Source organism: Panthera pardus, unplaced genomic scaffold, assembly GCF_024362965.1.
Source record: "Panthera pardus isolate Hobbes unplaced genomic scaffold, ASM2436296v1 HiC_scaffold_16, whole genome shotgun sequence".
Classification (NCBI taxonomy): domain Eukaryota; kingdom Metazoa; phylum Chordata; class Mammalia; order Carnivora; family Felidae; genus Panthera; species Panthera pardus.
In genome coordinates, this window is record NW_026526721.1 from 114,400,800 (window position 1) to 114,418,244 (window position 17,445).

General features: G+C 36.9%; 1 protein-coding gene across 1 annotated transcript in view; it reads right to left on the bottom strand.

The window, feature by feature from the left end:
- Positions 1-11,123, bottom strand: part of CPB1 (carboxypeptidase B1) — a 33,567-nt gene extending 22,444 nt beyond the window's left edge. The window contains exons 1-3 of the mRNA XM_019439105.2: positions 10,999-11,123; positions 10,811-10,886; positions 4,125-4,249 (exon numbers count right to left, since the gene is read on the bottom strand). Of these exons, the coding sequence (XP_019294650.1) occupies positions 4,125-4,249; positions 10,811-10,886; positions 10,999-11,108 (311 nt within the window). The 5' untranslated portion in view covers positions 11,109-11,123. The remainder of the gene's footprint in view (positions 1-4,124; positions 4,250-10,810; positions 10,887-10,998) is intronic.
- Positions 11,124-17,445: the final 6,322 nt, after the last annotated feature.

A 17,445-nucleotide genomic window follows, 5' to 3' on the forward strand; every position in this document is an offset into this window, starting at 1 on the left:
CAACTCAGAAACTGATTAAAGCTGCCAAAGTGATACAAGTCTTGGTGAAGAAGGTTTGGAACCATGGGAAAAATCTGCAAAGCTTTTTATTGGAAGTTGTACAGTAGCCGGTTCCTGTCGCATGTAAACACAGCTACAAATTCTTGCCGACAGGAAACTGTCTAAACACAAATTAGTTACCATATGAGGTAATAATGGGATGCACAGGGACTGCTTGCAGCCCCAGCAAGGATATTGCTAGTGTGCTTCTCCAGGATTTCTAGGGACTTATTATTATTTAATATTTAGACAATTATATGCTACAAATGTGCTAAGCAGCAAACAGAAACAAAAATTAACAAGAGCTTAGCTCTTGGGAATATCCTATGTTCTAGATGAGACAACATTTACATCCAGTTCCCAAAAAGTTTACCCACTAAAAAAGGATTGAACTTTCTATCTGATAAAAGGAATGCGATTAGAAGCCATTTTACTGCTTTGGGATATAGGTAGAATTAGGACATGATTCAGGTAGCTAGGGTTAGCTTATGGTCTCTGATATTCCTTTGTTTTTCTTAAGGAATTATAAAGAATCTGTCACTTAAAAAATATTACTGAGGACTACTAAAGGTTAGGATTTTTGACGTTCTTCCTAGTGTAATAAGAAGAGCAAAAAGTCACAGACATGAATCTTAATCAAATTTTGAAACTTAACTGTGTTATATGTTTTTTTTTTTTTTGAAGAGTCAATTCTTAAGGTCACATTTTGACACTTTCCTCAGGCAGAAGCAGATAGCTAAGCTATATGAGCCATGATAATGGGGTTAAGCAAAACAGTTTCTGTTGACCTTTAAACAATGTATCATCTCCCTCTTTGTACAATAGTAAACCATAGCAGCGGTCACAGCAATAGTAGTATCAGTTGCAACTTATTTGTGTATTGTTTTGTTCATCTTCACAGATTTTTGAGAGAGGCATAGTATCTTCACATTATGGATTAGGAAACTGAAATTCACAAACATGAAGCACATTATCTAAGGTCACAACCAGGAAGGTTCAGACCCAGGATTTGGATCTGGTCTGTGTTTTATGGAACACTTACTTGTTGTGTTAGGCTGCACCACTTCTGACGACGTACAGACCTCATAGGTAACAATTCTTACGTCTTCACTAGCATAAATACTATTCTATATTTTTAAAATGTCAAAACAAGAGAAGATTTTTTATGAAATTCTTTAAGGTATATTTACCCAAAATATAATGAGGACTTGAGCTTGTGGTAGGCTGCTCTTGGATAAACATTTGAATGTTCAGGACTGGAGCTTGACAAACTGCCTGTTTGCTTCTCACTGACCCACTCCCTGGAGGAATAACTGTTTGGGATAAAAGTCCTCATTTCTTTCTTCCCTCTAGTGCAAATGCCTTCGGGTCAGCATAGTCTCTCCCAGTTATAAGGTTACATACAGGTTATATAATCTTTTCTCTGCCTAGAGTATGATTTTTTCTTTTCTTTGGCTAATGCTGGCTCATCTTTAAGTTCTCAGCTGAAGCCTCATTTCCTCCAGTGGCCTTCCCTGACCCTAGAGTTGGTCATGTCCCCCCTATATATCCAGCTCTTTGCTCTTCTTGACAGCTGTTACACAATTTTGCAATTCTTTGTTTAAAGTCTGTTTTCCTCTGAAGGGAGGAGGGCCATATCTGTCCTTTTTTGGGCTTGGTATATATAGGCATTTACTATCTATTTGTTGTATCGACAGTGGACAACTGCTTCTACTTAGGAAGACATTCTCATCTGGAGAGGCTTAGATGGACCAGTGTGGTATTTGGAGACAGGAGATAGGGTCATCAGCTTAGCCAACTCTGTATTAGGCCTTTGAGGAATCACTTTTCTTTCTTTTAGTCCTTATCTTCACGACTTCTACCATTAGAGATAGTGGTGGGGCCTTGAGGTTGCACAGAAGAACCAATCAGTCTGACCCTAGTCTGGTCCTTAATCTTAAAGGAGCATGAGGAAGAAAAAAAAAAAAAAAAACTGGAGATATCACAATTCCAGATTTTAAGATATATTACAAAGCAGTAGTAATTAAAACAGTATGGCACTGGCATAAAAATAGACACATAGCTTAATGGTTTAGAACAGAAAACCTAGAAATAAACCCACAATTACATGGCCAGTTAATCTCTGACAAAAGAGGAATGAATACGCAATGGGAAAAAGACAGTGTCTTCAACAAATAATGTTTGGGAAACTGGCGAGCTGCATGCAAAAGAATGAAACTGGACCACTTTCTTTCACCATGCACAAAAATGAACTCAAAATGGATTAAAGATGTAATGTGAGACCTGAATCCATAAAAATCCTTAAAGTGAGTATGGGCCGTAATCTCTCTGATACCGGCCATAGCAGCATTTTTCTAGATGTCTCCTGAGGCAAGGGAGATAAAAGCAAAAATAAACTATTGGGACTATATCAAAATTCTTTCTGCACAATGAGGGAAATAATCAACAAAAGTAAAATACAACATATGGAGTGGGAGAAGATACTTGTAAATGACATATTCGATAAAGGGTTATTATCTAAAGTATATAAAGGACTGGTACAAATCAATACCCTGAAATGAATAATGCAATTAAAAGATGGGCAGAAGACATGAAGAGACAGTTCTCCAAAGAAGACATCCAGATGGACAACAGACACATGAAAAGATGCTCAAAGGCACCCATATCAGGGAAGTGCACATCAAAACTACAATGAGATATCACCTCACACCTGTCAGAATGGCTAAAATAAAATAAAAAAAAAAAAAAAAAAAAAAACCACAAGAAGCAAGTGCTCACAGAGTATGTGGAGAAAAAGGAACCCTTTGCATTGTTGGTGGGAATGCAAATTGGTGCAGCCATTGTGGAAAACAGTATAGAGTTTTCTCAAAGAGTTAAAAATAGAACTACCCTATGATCCAGGAATCACACTACTGGCTCTTTACCCTTCAAACACAAAAACACTAATTCAAATGGATACATGCACCTCTTTTTTTTTTTTTTTTCAATTGCAGCATTATTTACAATATCCAAATTATGGAAGCAGCCTAAGTGTCCATACACTTCGATATAATGGATAAAGAAGGTGTGGTGTATGTATACAATGGAATATTGTTCAGTCATAAAAAAGAATGAAATCTTGCCACTTGCAACAACATGGACAGAGCTAGAGAGTATAATGCTAAGTGAAATAAGTCAGTCAGAAAAAGACAAATACTATATGATCTCACTCATATCTGGAATTTAAGAAACAAAACAAATGAGCAAAGAAAAGAGAGACAAACCAAGAAACAGATTCTTTTTTTAAAAAATTTTTAATGTTTATTTATTTTTGAGAGACAGAGACAGAGCAAGAGCAAGGAAAGGGCAGAGAGACAGGAAGACACAGAACCCAAAGCAGGCTCCAGGCTCTGAGCTGTCAGCGCAGAGCCTGATGTGGGGCTTAAACCCATGGACCATGAGATCATGGCCTGAGCTGAAGTCAGTTGCTTATCCAAATGAGCCACCCAGGTGACCCAAGAAACAGACTCTTAAAGAGAAAAAAACCGATGGTTACCAGAGGGGATATGGGTGGGGGAATGGGGAAGAAAGAGGTTGGGGATTAAGAAGTACACTTTTCATGGTGAAGAAATTTAAAATGATAATAAAATAGGAATAATTGGTTAAGTTGAAATAAATATTTATTGAGTCCAGTGTGCGTACACAAGAAGTCAGGAGCATGAGAGTCCTAATTCATAAGGACTTCTCACTTGGAAAGAAGGCTTGATGTAATTTAGGTCTAAAACTGTCTAGCTGATTGATAATAGAGTGTTCATGATTTGACCTGTAGTCTGTGTATCATTTGTAAACCAGTAGCAGGTCAGGTATCTTGCTGAATTGGAGTTCAAAAGTGAAAGCCATTTTTATTAGAACAGTAACTAAAAAAAAATCTACTGGGCTTAAAGTCTTAAGATTTGGAATGTAGGGCCAGTTTTGCCATGATCTATTTTTTGGAGCCCTAGGGAAGCCTGTTCTTGGTCTTAGTTTTGCCTTCCCAGGGTTATTCAGAGGCTAAGATGAGAACATACGTGGGAGAGAATTTTAATAGTTATAAAACATAAACTTACTCATATTGTAGTTCATGTTGCTTCAGAAAATCTTCCACAGTGAAAATATCTTCTGCTTTAACACGGAAGTCAACTGTACTGTGAGGTTTAATCTGTGTGACAGAATCTGGTTTCCAGAAGTCAATCTGAATAAAGAGTAAGATATATTGTATTTGACACCTATAATTCAGTGGGTGAATTATCATCAAGCACGCTAGTACTCTACTCCATTGAGTTATTTTTAAATTCAAATCATCCATGAAATCTCTTAAAAACATTTCCTTTGAGTGAACAAGTTGGAACCAAAAGTTAGATGTTAATAACAATGTTTACACATACATACATGGCCTTAACTGATTATCATCAAACATGAAGAACATGTAATTGTTTCCCATAATGCTAGTTAGTTGCAATGTTTTCTATAATGGTTCTTTTCTATTTATTGATTTTCTGGAGCAGTTTCTTATTGAGATAGTGGTGTTTGTGGTAATGGATAAATGTGCTGGAATGAATGATGATGAATTAACTAGAACCACAAAATTTAATAGAAAGAGATTGAGCTTTCATTTTTACTTTTGAATTGATGTATTTTGTTCATTTGTACTTGGAACTCAGCACTGTTCTTGCCACTGTAATGTGTAGAACCAAGATCTACATCTCTGACCTGTGGAGGATATATCAGAGAGGAAAAATGCCTCTTTCCACAGTGGTCATCTTGGCATCATGGCCAGAAACAAAGTGCTCTCAAAGATCCAGACATTTTCATTCATTCAATTATTCATCTGCTGTTACTAGGGACCTATTATGTGCTAGGCTCTGTGCCTGAAACTAGGAATACATTAGTGAGCGAATCAAACATAGCTTCTGTCTTTACCGGGAAGGTTTTAGAGACATTTATGCACAAAAATAACAGGATGACATATTTGAGAATTCTAATGTTTTCTCTTTTGGATGTATGGTTTCAAATCTCCTTTTTTTTTCCCCCATGGAAAAACATTAACTAAGGATGTGTTGCCTCTCTCAGGTGTCTGTTTTCCTGTTTCTTCCTTGAGTTGAGAAAAGACCTTGAAGCTTGAGGTGATCCTGACAGTGGGTCTTTCTCTGCCCCTGCGTCTCACCCAGTCCCTGTTTATATGTTTATGAGCTAGTCTCCAGCCTGAGGCAGGTGATATTTAGGATCACTGTTTGGAAACTTAGAAGGGAGTTTGGGCAAGACTTAGAGGTTGTTCAATTGAAACTAATTAGGTAAGATATTAACATGACTCAGTTTCAGGTACACTTGCCTATGGAGAATCCAATAACCTATATTCTGTCCTGGTAATCTTGAGATCATTGTAGATATCTAGTGGGTGCTGAGTCATGAGTCAGGACCACAGGGAGTGTCAGGGCAGTAGGAGGCAGAGACGTTAGGACAATATCAGAAGGGATTCCAGAAGAAAAGTGTGATTGTCAGTAAGGTGTTGAAAGGAGACAGTACTGATGATTTGATAAGGATTAGCTACAGAATGTGATCTAGTGAGTCATAGATGAGAAAATAAAGATGAAAGTTAAAAGATAGTGGGAGGAGGTATAAAGGCATGCCATGATAAGAACAGAGAAAACAAGGGTCTGGTGATGAATTCTAGTTAGCCAACATGGTAAAGAGAAGGGCAATGAAGACAAGCACATTATAGGAGAAAGCATATTTTTAAAAGTTAACTCTGAATTTGTGTTCCTAAGAATGCTTGTCCTTCCAAGGTGGGATGGGAGAGGGATGTGTATCTTTATTATAGATACAGAGGTTTTGAATTGGTAAAGCACACAAAGTCTTCCAGACATCAGTAGGGAACTTGACAGTGCCCCACCCACACATAATGCTGGGACCTTTTAGTGTACTCAGGGGACCCCTTACGTCCCCGAGCTTCATCTCTGTGAAGGCTCTTTCCCCTGGAACTGGAAAAAGCCAAGCTAACAGCTTGCAGCAGCCAGGAGGTGGCAAAGAAATAACTCTTTACAGAGAAGCACTCAACAGTGAGCCTGGGAAGTAGATGTGTAAATATTCCAATTCTCTCATTTCTTAGGTGGGATAATTCTGAGGTGGGCGATTTTACCCTTTCTTGGAGTTTCTCTGTAGGAGTAAGCTCTAATCATCGTCTATGGTAGTTGTCTTAATAGTATCCCCTTTGTTGTCTGCCTTCCATTCTCTGCATCACTCCTCACTTCTTTACCAGTGTTCCTTGTACTTCCCAAACAAAATCTTGGCCCCCAAATCTTTGTCTAAGATTCTACTTTGAGGAACCTATATTAAGACACTAGCTTTTCACTTAGAGCAGCATGTACCTGTATGATATCTTGGTGATGGTTCTGATACAATCTTCAATACATTCAGTGCCAATTCAGAATAGCCTAATTGCTTTATGAGTGGGTTTTCTTTGTGATATTAAGTTGAAAGCTGCCTTTCCTAATCTCTTACTTCTTACTCATTGGTCTTGGCTCTCCGAAATATTGGGAGATCTCTCTCTCTCTATCTGCCTATCTACACACATATCTGTATCTATATGTCTGTATTTATATCTCTATATCTATCTGTCTGTCTGTCTATTGAGACTGAGAGAGATAGAGACTTTTAAGATTCTGCAGTGAGAATGATAGATTCTTTAAAATGGGGGTAGAGAAATCTCATGAATGTGTTTTTACAGAAAACTTGAAGACCTAACCTGAGGCACTATAAATTTCAGTCTGACATGGGGAAAATTTGTCAGCAAATATACCAGCATCCAACGCTATGAAGTTCTTCAGCTGTGATGCAGACTTACTATACTGGAGTTAGTTGCTAGTGCTTCTTAGGAGAAATGGAAGCAAAAATCAGGAAGAACTCTATAGCCTCATAGATGTTTACCAATGTATCAAGTATGGATAAAATTAATAAACTCAAAATATTCTCACAAGGAGATAAATATACATTTCAGTAATCACCAAGACCATGTGAGCGAGATCTATGTCTGAAATATGGAAATAGAGTAAAATATATGATGTGAGATATGGGGAATTGAATTATATGTTAAGAAATTGTAAAACTGAGGTTATAAAATTATAAATCCAGGAAGCTGAGTTAAAAAAAACTGTAAAGAGCATTTGTTGGAGGATAAAGGAATATCTTTAAATGATAGCACAGTGGGAATGTTAACTTAATCAGCCAGCTGGCTAATAACTGAAGAGTCTTTCTTAAAATATATTATAGAACCAACACAAAAGCAAGATTAAGTATGTCCACTGTAAATCCTTTTAGGCTTTTAAAATAATAAATAGTGGTGTTGGAGATCTTTGGTTCTTTACAAATTTACACAGTTTGTTTCTTCACGTTGCATTTGACTATAAGTTGAACATCTGATAGACTATTTTATCTTGATGGAATTTTCCTTTCCTATTTGGAGGGTTGACTTCTAATCCAGGCATAGTTCCAGACAGTAGGGAGCAACTTAGTAGTATAGTGGGAGTGAGGAGAACACTGGAAGACTGTAACCATGTTACTCTGGGCATATAGACGAACATGGACCTCATCATAGAGAAACAGAGTTCAAGAAAGCACAGAGCAAAGAGGATAGGTTTTATGGTTAGTGCCTGCAATAAAGGAAAAAGTGCAATTCTGATTACAAGGAGATAAAATAAACCCCTTAGTATATAATTACAGATGAAAAGGGGAGGCTGCTAGAGTCCTATGTCATCACAGATCTCTCTAGTGTATTCAACTTGTGAGAAGATATGTTTAAAAGCTGGGAGGAAGGACACATAGCCAAGGATGAATACAAAGACTAGATGCCCTTGTAATGATCTTATCAGGAAGGCTATAGTACAGAATATGCTGCACTTGCAGATTGCTAAGGAGAAAAAAATATCTCCTTTTCATTCATGTGGGAAACAAAATGAATAAAGAAGAAATGTGCAGTCCCATTGCTTAGAGACAAAGCATGATGCTTGCAGCAGGAAGAAAAGAAAGTTTTCCCATTTAACTGTTGTTTGGCTTTTGACTTTTCCGAGGGAGTATACCATTTCTTGTTTCTTCTGCTTCCACTGAGAGATGAAATTGCCATAAGTAAAGAATTTTTCACATGTTACGATTTTTAGTAGAAATGCCTTCTTTGGAAAGAGAACATAGAGGCCCAAGATAGATGAGGAGACAGGGGATTATACTGGCCATGTAAATTGCATTTATATTCCAGTTGTAGTGATGATAATAATAACAAATTCTTAAATAGTTATCACTATGTTCCAAGTGCTTCACTGATATCAAGTCTTTTAAATCTCATAACAATCCTATAAGGTAAATACTGTTATTCATCTCATTTGGCAAATGAGAAAGTTGAGATCCAGAGAGATGTCTAAAGTCCAGCTAGCAAGTGGTAGAACCAGGAATTGAATCTAGGAGTCTGAGTCCAGATTCTCTGCTCTTGACTATTGTAAAATGCTGAATTTTAGGTAACTAAAATAATAAAGCACATGTGATTGCAGAACTTCTTCAGCAATCTTGGAGGAATCAGAGCTTGAAGGAATCACTGAGGAGTGGAGGGGGTAAATCTTGGATTTCATAAGGAGGAAAACAGGTGAATTCCAGAAGCAGGAGCTCGTGGGGTTTAGCATGGATTCTGGCAAAGCTGTGGAGTAAACTGGAAGCAGATGGATTGTGAATGCTCAGAAAAGGAAGCTGTGATCCCTGGGAGCCAGCATAGTTTAAAGCAAGAGTAAGTCAGGCCTAATTAACTTCATCTTCTTATTGAAAGAGACCACTAGCCTGATATAATGCTGAATCTAGATCTTAGCAAAGCATTTGTAAAGTCTCTGCATTTATATTCTTCTTTACAAGCTGGAAAGCACAGTGTTAGCTGGAGCTGACACCCCAGTAATGTGGGTAATTGAGCAAACATCTGAGGATAGTTGGTTAATGAATCACTTTCAATACTTAACATATTGGAAGCTCTTGATAAATATGTATTGAATGAATGAACCATGAAGGAGGCCTCTAATTCTGTGCTGACCCCTGATTGACTTAATATTTATCTTTATTAATGACAAAGATAAAAGTTGGGAAGGAGTGCTTGTCAAACTTGCTGGTGATGCAAAGCTAGGGGGAAGAATTATTTCCATGGATGACTGAATTAGTTTTTTAAATGATATCATCATGCTGAAAATAAACTATAAAGATGAATTTTAACACAGTAAATCTGAAATCCTGCATTTAGGTAAAAAATAAATTAGGCAAGAAGAAATAATACCTTGTCTAAGAATGATTCATGTGAAAAAAGAATAATCTACTGGTTTCTATTGGCCATAGGCTTATTATAAACTAAGAGTATTCTTTAACTGTTCAAGATGTTTAAAAGAATCTCAGGCCCCATTAACAAATGTCTGTTTTACAGATGAAGACAGGCAATTGTCCTATTATCTAGTACTGTATTAATCTAATGTATCTAATACTGTATTAATCAGAGCATACCTAGAAGTCTAGTGCCAATTCTGAAAGCTACATTTTAAAAAAGAAATACAGACAGATTGAGCTATATCCAAAGGTGACCAGGAATGATCAGTGTAAACGAGTGCTAAGAGAAATGATAGAAGGCCTGGAAAAGGTAAATCTTAGATGTAAGACAATATTTGGCTCAACTAAGTCCAATGGGCCAAAGTTAGAGAAGGTAGCTTTCAGCTTCATGTAACAGTTGACTTGTGAGGCAAATGGGCTACTCTGAAAAGCAGCATTCCTTCCATCCTTAAAAGTTCTCAAACAGTTTTTATTAAGGCTAGCAATCAGAGATGGTATTTCTATGGAGGAAATTCCAGTTTGAGTGGAAGGCCGGAATACATGACTACTTATTTTCTTTCAATATTAAACTTTTGAATCTATTTCAGATTATGACACTGTACCTTCTTCTTCTTCTTCTTCTTTTTTTTTTTTTTTTGGTCCATAACTTAAAAGCCAAAAGAAAAAAAAAAAACCTATAAAAAGATAGATAGATAGATAGGTATTTAGGGGTCTAGCAAATTATTTTGGTTTATATTTCATGAAGAAACAACTTTGGCCCAAGTGAGCTATTTGTGGTCAACAATAGCTTCCTGCTACACTACATATATAATTAAAAATATCAGTTCTCATCCTATATTCAGTGGATTTACTTTAAGTAGTATAGAGATTTTGGTTTCTTGAAAGTAAAAGAAAAGTATGGAAATCATTCATGGCTTTTTACCTTCTTTGCCCCCAACTCCTTCATGTCATATCATTAAGAGGACCTGAAGCAAGGTCATGAAAACTCAAGCTGTTTGATTTGGAATGAAAGAAAATCAAAGGGAACAGATGATACATGGGATGTGGAAATGAATTTCAAGTTGGACAGAAGCCCAGTTTTTCAGTAATATCCAAGTTGATCATTTTTCACTTTTGCCTTAGAAGGGAAGTGACTGTACATTAGATGTTCTGTGACCTTTGCGACTGTTCCAACTCATCCAGTTGTCATGTCCTGTCAACTCCTTCAAAAGTTACCATGGATTTATAATACTATAGGGCTATGGCAATCTAATTTAGGCAGGGGAAAAAAAAGGTATTGTGGCATTAAATGTTTTTCAGTTTATTTCTTGCTATAGTTAATATTTCAGTCATTCTTCCTTTGATGGAATCACAGTGCACTCTAAGATTTTAAAGTAATTGTGAAGCAAACCTATAGTATTGGATCATTATTTACCTGGGTGGTGCTGGCCAACTCATGGAGTAAGCTGATGTGATTTTCATCTTCAACATTGACACGGAACACCTTCTCACTGAATGGCGAGGTAGCAGAAGAAGAAGAGAAAATGTAAAATTTGGTAATGCATTCAAATTTGGGGGATAGCAAGGAAGAGGACTTGCTCATATAAGGAGTTGCTTACTTACCCTTCAAAATGCTCACCAGAATGGTGAGCAGATGCTAGGGCCACAGTCACAAGAAGTAAGAGCGCCAACATTGTGACTGACTTGGTCCTTTGGGTGTGTTTCACCTGCATTTATAATCCAAGGTGGTGTTTGTTTTCTTCTTCTGATTGCAGATAGGCACTATCAAATCTTGATTAATGGTTTTCCTGGCATTGTTGCCTTGGTAGGTGTGTAAAGTCTGAGAGGATATCTCTCTCAACACCTGTGGATACAGAGCAAATAATCTCAAGTTCAACCTATTTAATTTGGATGTTAGGCCTTGAATAGTTTGGAGGTAAATGAGTTTTAAATAAAATCTATTTTATAATTTAAATTCTTCGTTGCCAATTTGTATGCCTTTTATTTCTTTTGTTGTCTGATTGCTGAGGCTAGGACTTCTAGTACTATGTTGAACGACAGTGGTGAGAGTGGACATCCCTGTCATGTAAGAAGTCAAACTTTCACTCTTCACAGATGACATGAATGTGTGGAAAACCCAAAAAACTCCACCAAAAAACCTGTTAGAACTGATATACATGAATTCAGCAAAGTTGCAGGATATCAATTCAACGTATAGAAATCAGTTGCATTTCTATACACTAATAATGAAGCAGCAGAAAGAGAAATCAAGGAATTTATTCCACTTACAATTGCAGCAAAGCCTATAAGATACCTAGGGACAAACCTAACCAAAGAGGTAAAAAATCAATACACTGAAAACTATAGAAAGCTTATGAAAAAAAATGAATAAGACACAAAGAAATGGAGAAACAGCCATGATCATGGATTGGAAGAACAAATATTATTTATGTGTTGATACCACCCAAAGCAATCTACACATTCGGTGCAATCCCTATCAGAATAACAAAAACATTCTTCACAGAGCTAGAACAAACAATCCTAAAATTTGTATGGAACCAGAAAAAAAACCCAAATAGCCAAAGCAATCCTGAAAAAGAAACCAAAGCTGGAGGTATCACGATTCTGTACTTCAAGCTGTATTACAAAGCTGTAATAACAAGACATAGGTGCTGGCACAAAAACAGACACATGGATCAATGGAACAGAGTAAAGAACCCAGAAATGGACCCAAAGATGTATGTGCAACTAAACTTAGACAAAGTAGGAAAGAGTATCCAATGGGAAAAAGTCTCTTCAGCAAATGGTGTTGGGAAAACTGGACAGGTACATGCAGAAGAATGAAACTGGACCACTTTCATACACCATACACAAAAATGAATTCAAAATGGATGAAAGACCTGAATATGAGACAGGAAGCCATCAAAATCTTAGAGGAGAAACGGGCAGCAACTACTTTGCCCTCGGCCACAGCAACTTCTTACTCAACATCTCTGGAGGCAAGAGAAGTACAAACAAAAATGAACTATTGGGACCTCAGCAAGATAAAAAGCGTCTGCACAGCAAAGGAAACAATTAACAGAACTAAAGGACAACTGATGGAATGGGAGAAGATATTTGCAAATGACATATTGGGTAAAGGGTTAGTATCCAAAATCTATATAGAACTTTACAAACCAAACAAACAAAAAATAAATAACCCAATGAATAAGTGGGCAGAAGACTGAATAGGCACTTTTCCAAAGAAGACATCCAGATGGCTAATGGACACATGCAAAGATGCTCAACATTACCCATCATCAGAGAAATACAAATCAAAACTACAATGAGGTGCCACCTGCCACCTGTCAGAATGGCTAAAATGAATAACTCAGGAAACAATAGATGTTGGCGAGGATATGGAGAAAGGGGAATCCTTTTGCACTGCTTGTGGGAATGCAAACTGGTGTAGCCACTCTGGAAAACAGTATGGAGATTCCTCAAAAAATTAAAAATAGAACTACCCTATAACTCAGCAGTTGTACTACTAGTGGGTATTTATCCAAAGGGTACAAAAAATGCTTATTTTAAGGAGGGGGGGAACATGCACCCTAATGTTTATAGCAGTGCTATCAACAGTAGCCAACTTACGGAAAGAGCCCATATGTCCATCAACTGATGAATGGATAAAAAAGACACACACACACACACACACACACACACACACACACACACACACACCAGACTATTACTCAGTGATCAAAAAGAATGAAATATTTCCATTTGCAACAATGTGGATGGAGCTGGAGTATATTATGCTTAGTGAAATAAGTCAGAGAAAGACAGATATCATAGGATTTCACTTGTGTGGAATTTAAGAAACACAGTAGATAAACATAAGGGAAGGGAAGGAAAAATAAGATAAAAATGGAAAGGAAGGCAAACCATAAGAGGCTCATTTTTTTTAAAGTTTATTTATTTATTTTGAGAGAGGCAGAGAGAGAGCCCAAGTGGGGGAGGGGCAGAGAGAGAGGGGGACAGAGGATCTGAAGCAGGCTCTATGCTGAGAGCAGAGAGAGCCCAATGTGTGGCTCAAACACACGAATTGTGAGATCATAACCTGAACTGAGGTCAGACACTTACCAGACTGAGGCATTCAGGTGCCCCAAGAGACCCTTAAATACAGAAAGCAAATGGAGGGTTGCTGGAGGGAAAGTGGATGGCGTGGGGGGGAATGGGCTAAATGGGTGATGGGCATTAAGGAGGGCACTTGGGCTGAGCACTCGGTGTTTTATGTAAGTGATGAATCATTGGGTTCTACTCCTGAAACCAATGCTACACTGTATGTTAACTAAATTGAATTTAAATTAAAAAATATATTTTATAATTTTTTGTAGTATATTCTTCATTTTGAATTGAGAATTATATGTAATAAATTATATAGATATAAGTGTAACATTTGATGAGTTTTGACAAATGTATATATACTCATGTAACAAACATCTCAATCAAAGTTTAGAGCATTTTCATCAGAACTCTCAAAATAACTAAGAAGTTCTTTTGAGAACTTTCTAGTATTTCTGTATTCCCCTCAGGCAACCACTATTTGGATTTTTAGCTTCATACATTAGTTTTGCCTGTACTAAAACTTCATATAAATGAGATCATACCATAAATATTCCTTTGTGTCTGGCTTCTTTCATTGAAGATAATGTTTTTGAGATATATTAGTATTTTTGTTTGCATTATTAGCTTGTTATTCTTTAATACCAAGTAATATTTCATTGTGTGAATATACGACAATTTGTTTATTCATTTTCTTGTTGATGGATACTTGTGTTGTTTCCAATTTTGTGTTATTATGAATAGAGCTGTCGTAAAAATTTTTTTACAGACCTTTTTGTTGACATAGGTTTTCACCTTGGGGGAGGTAAATATCTAAGAGTGGAATTGCTAAATAATAATGTAGGTGAAGGTTTAACCTAAGATTCTGCCAAACTTTTTCCCATAGTAGTTGTACCAGTTTAAGCTTGTACCAGTATCCAGTTGCTCGAGTGAGTGTGCACTGGTATCTAATTGTGCTTTTAATTTGTATTTATTTCCCTGAAACTTATGATGTTGTATATCTTTTCATATATGCATTGACCATTTATAATTCTTTGTTGTCAAGCATCTATTGAGGTCAGTTGCCTTTTTGAAAAAATTTGGTTATTTGGCTTATTATTGCTTTGTAGCGGTTCTTTATATATTCTGCATAGAAGTCCTTTGTTAGAAATATGTATGACAAGTATTTCTTCTCAGTAGGTGGCTTTCATTTTCATTTTCTCAGTTTTATCTTTTTATGAGCAGAAGTTTTAAATTTTGATGAAGCTTCAGTTTATATACGTTTTCCTTTTAAAGTTCATGCCTTTTACATTCTTTCCAACAAATCTTTGCCTATCCCAAGGTCTCAAACATATTTGCCTATGTTTCTTAAAAGAGCTTTGTCATTTGGGTTTTATGGTGTGAAGTATGGATCAACAAACTTAAAATATGGATCTCCAGTATATTACTGTATGTTAAGAAGACTTCTTTCCCCATTTAATTACTTTGGTTTCTCTGTCAAAATGCATTTGACCATATATGTGGAGTGTAATTTTGGACTTTCTATTATATTCCATTGATCTTGTCTAGTTTTATACCACTATTACAATGTCTTGATTATTATACTTTATAGTAAGTCTTAACATGAAATAAGTCCTCCAACTTTATTCTTTTCTAAGTTTGATTCCAAATACTTCACATTTCCATTTATATTTTGGTACCAACTTGTCAATTTCTATGAAGAATCTTGCTGGGATTTTGATTGGGATTACATTGAATCTATAGATCAATTTGGGGAGAACTGATATAATATTTAGACTTTGAACTTATACGCATGCTATCTCTGTATATTAATCTGGGTCTTTGTTAAAAAACGGAAGGGTCTGAAATTTTATCCTACTTATAAGATGATAAGCTGTCCTTCCACAGTTTCATAGAGGCTGGCAGAAGACATGAAATTCCTGGGTCAGAATCAAAGGGCATTATTATGCATGACATAGCAGACGGCATAGACTTTATGGTTGTATCGGTCTTTTAATTTTCCAGTCCCATAGGGAAATGTGAAGGTGTCCCAGTTGGATGCTGGGTACAGAGGTTTGTGTCACAGTTGAGGAATATTGAGTTTAGGAAACTCTCAACCTCATGAGGGGCCTGCTAGCAAATCTGTTCAACTTTTGCCTTTGACGTTTGCTTTATTATCCTGGAGGGCAAACAGAACTTTCCTTTGCCACAAAGGGAGATGTCACTTCTGTCTTCCAAGCTGTTTGCTATTTAAACATCTTTGAAAAGATAGTCCAGAATAAGAGCTGTCCTGGGATATATAGAAACAGAGGGATCCATGGAGAATTGTCTCTCATTACCTACCCTTTTCTATACCCTCTTGATTTCTGGTGAATTTCCTCATGAGTATGCTACTCTGTTGGTCACTCTGATCAATCTGACTGACAGGGGCTAGGACCAAATCCATTCAATTTATCTAATGTGGCATTTAATTAAGGTTAATATCCACAGGACTCTAAGCAGCATGATGAAACCAATCTGTAACATTGACCTCAGCCATTCCTCCCCAGGGTATGAGACCCAACCAGCTGAAAAAATTCCATAAGCCATCAATGTCTGCTTTAGAAAGCCAGGTGGCTTTCTTCTTCAATTTCAGTATTGACTGTTTCGCTTCACCTGAGGCAATAATACAGTGACAACAGATAACTACTGAACAAACTCTATCATGGCCTGCAAGGAGGGAGTTTATGGGAATTCTATCATGCATAACAACCCTGGTCTAAACAATAAACTAGCTAAATGCAAGAGAAAACTCATTCATGCAAGTGAAGTGTTTAGCAGTAGTGCTGGCTTCACAAGTTCAGTTGATGATTTACACGTCTTTCTTTTTGGTGAATTCTGCCATGTGATAATAGGCCACTGTTAGGTTCAGTTTTACATCCTACTGAATTGGCAGTTCTATTGGAAAGGTAGTTTCTTCTCAAAAATCTAACCCAGATTTTCATATTGAATCTTAGTGGACTTACTTGGCACATGCATCTGCCTATATTTGAAGCAATTCTGTGGTCAGGATGATGAGATGTGCTGATTGGCCAGGCCTAAGTCATTTGACCACTCCTAGAATCTTGGCATACACCCCATGCAAAATTTCTAATACAGCTATTACTGCTGCCATTGCCACCCTTCCCCGGATGAATCTTGAGCAGTCCTCACTTGTATCTGTCACCAGTTCCCAAGCCAAAGTCAAGATCTTAGGTCAGTGTCCCAGTTTCAAGAGAGGCTGGGAAAGTGGGATTCTCAATTTTAACTTTCATAGTGGGAGCCTTGTATGGCTCTTTAGCTAGAGTATTCTACAAACTTAGAGAAGCAGTTCAGATCTGGACAGTTAAAAAGAATTACAGATATACACTAAAGGAGGGCATAATCATTTGTGGATGACTTGTGGTGTTGTACTTGGAACTTTAAACATACTAGAGAATTTATTTCAGTTGATGCTTTGTGAATGCAAGTAGAAGGCAATTAGGATTTCCAGTTAGTAATTAAAATTTTTTTTGTTAGCTGTAATAGTTTGTCCGTAGATATTGAGATTTCTGCTTCCTATCTCATGTTTATACATTTAAATTCTTATTTTTTATTCACAGCTTGGTGACTAATAAGTCCCAAAGCACCTTTGTGTCTGTGTTTCATGTAACGGTGTGAGATTTTGGGAGAGTGTGTAAACTGCCCCATGGTGTTATAATTCATTCTATATGAGGTCTCAGTTTCTGGAAAAGCGTTTCTCCAAACATATTCCATGGTGTTAAATAGGAAGGGGTTCTGAGGTCAGATGTGTTTGCTTTACGCTAAAAGAAACAAGCTCCTTTAGTGTAGGGTTCTTAGAGTCTTTAATGTGTATGGTAAATCATCAAAAAGGGGGCTCTGACAGCATTTCCCCAAGTATCTCACAGTAGAGCACTGGGTTGGTTAAGTCTGGTTGAAATTGGAAGACTTAGGACGTTTGCTGCATTC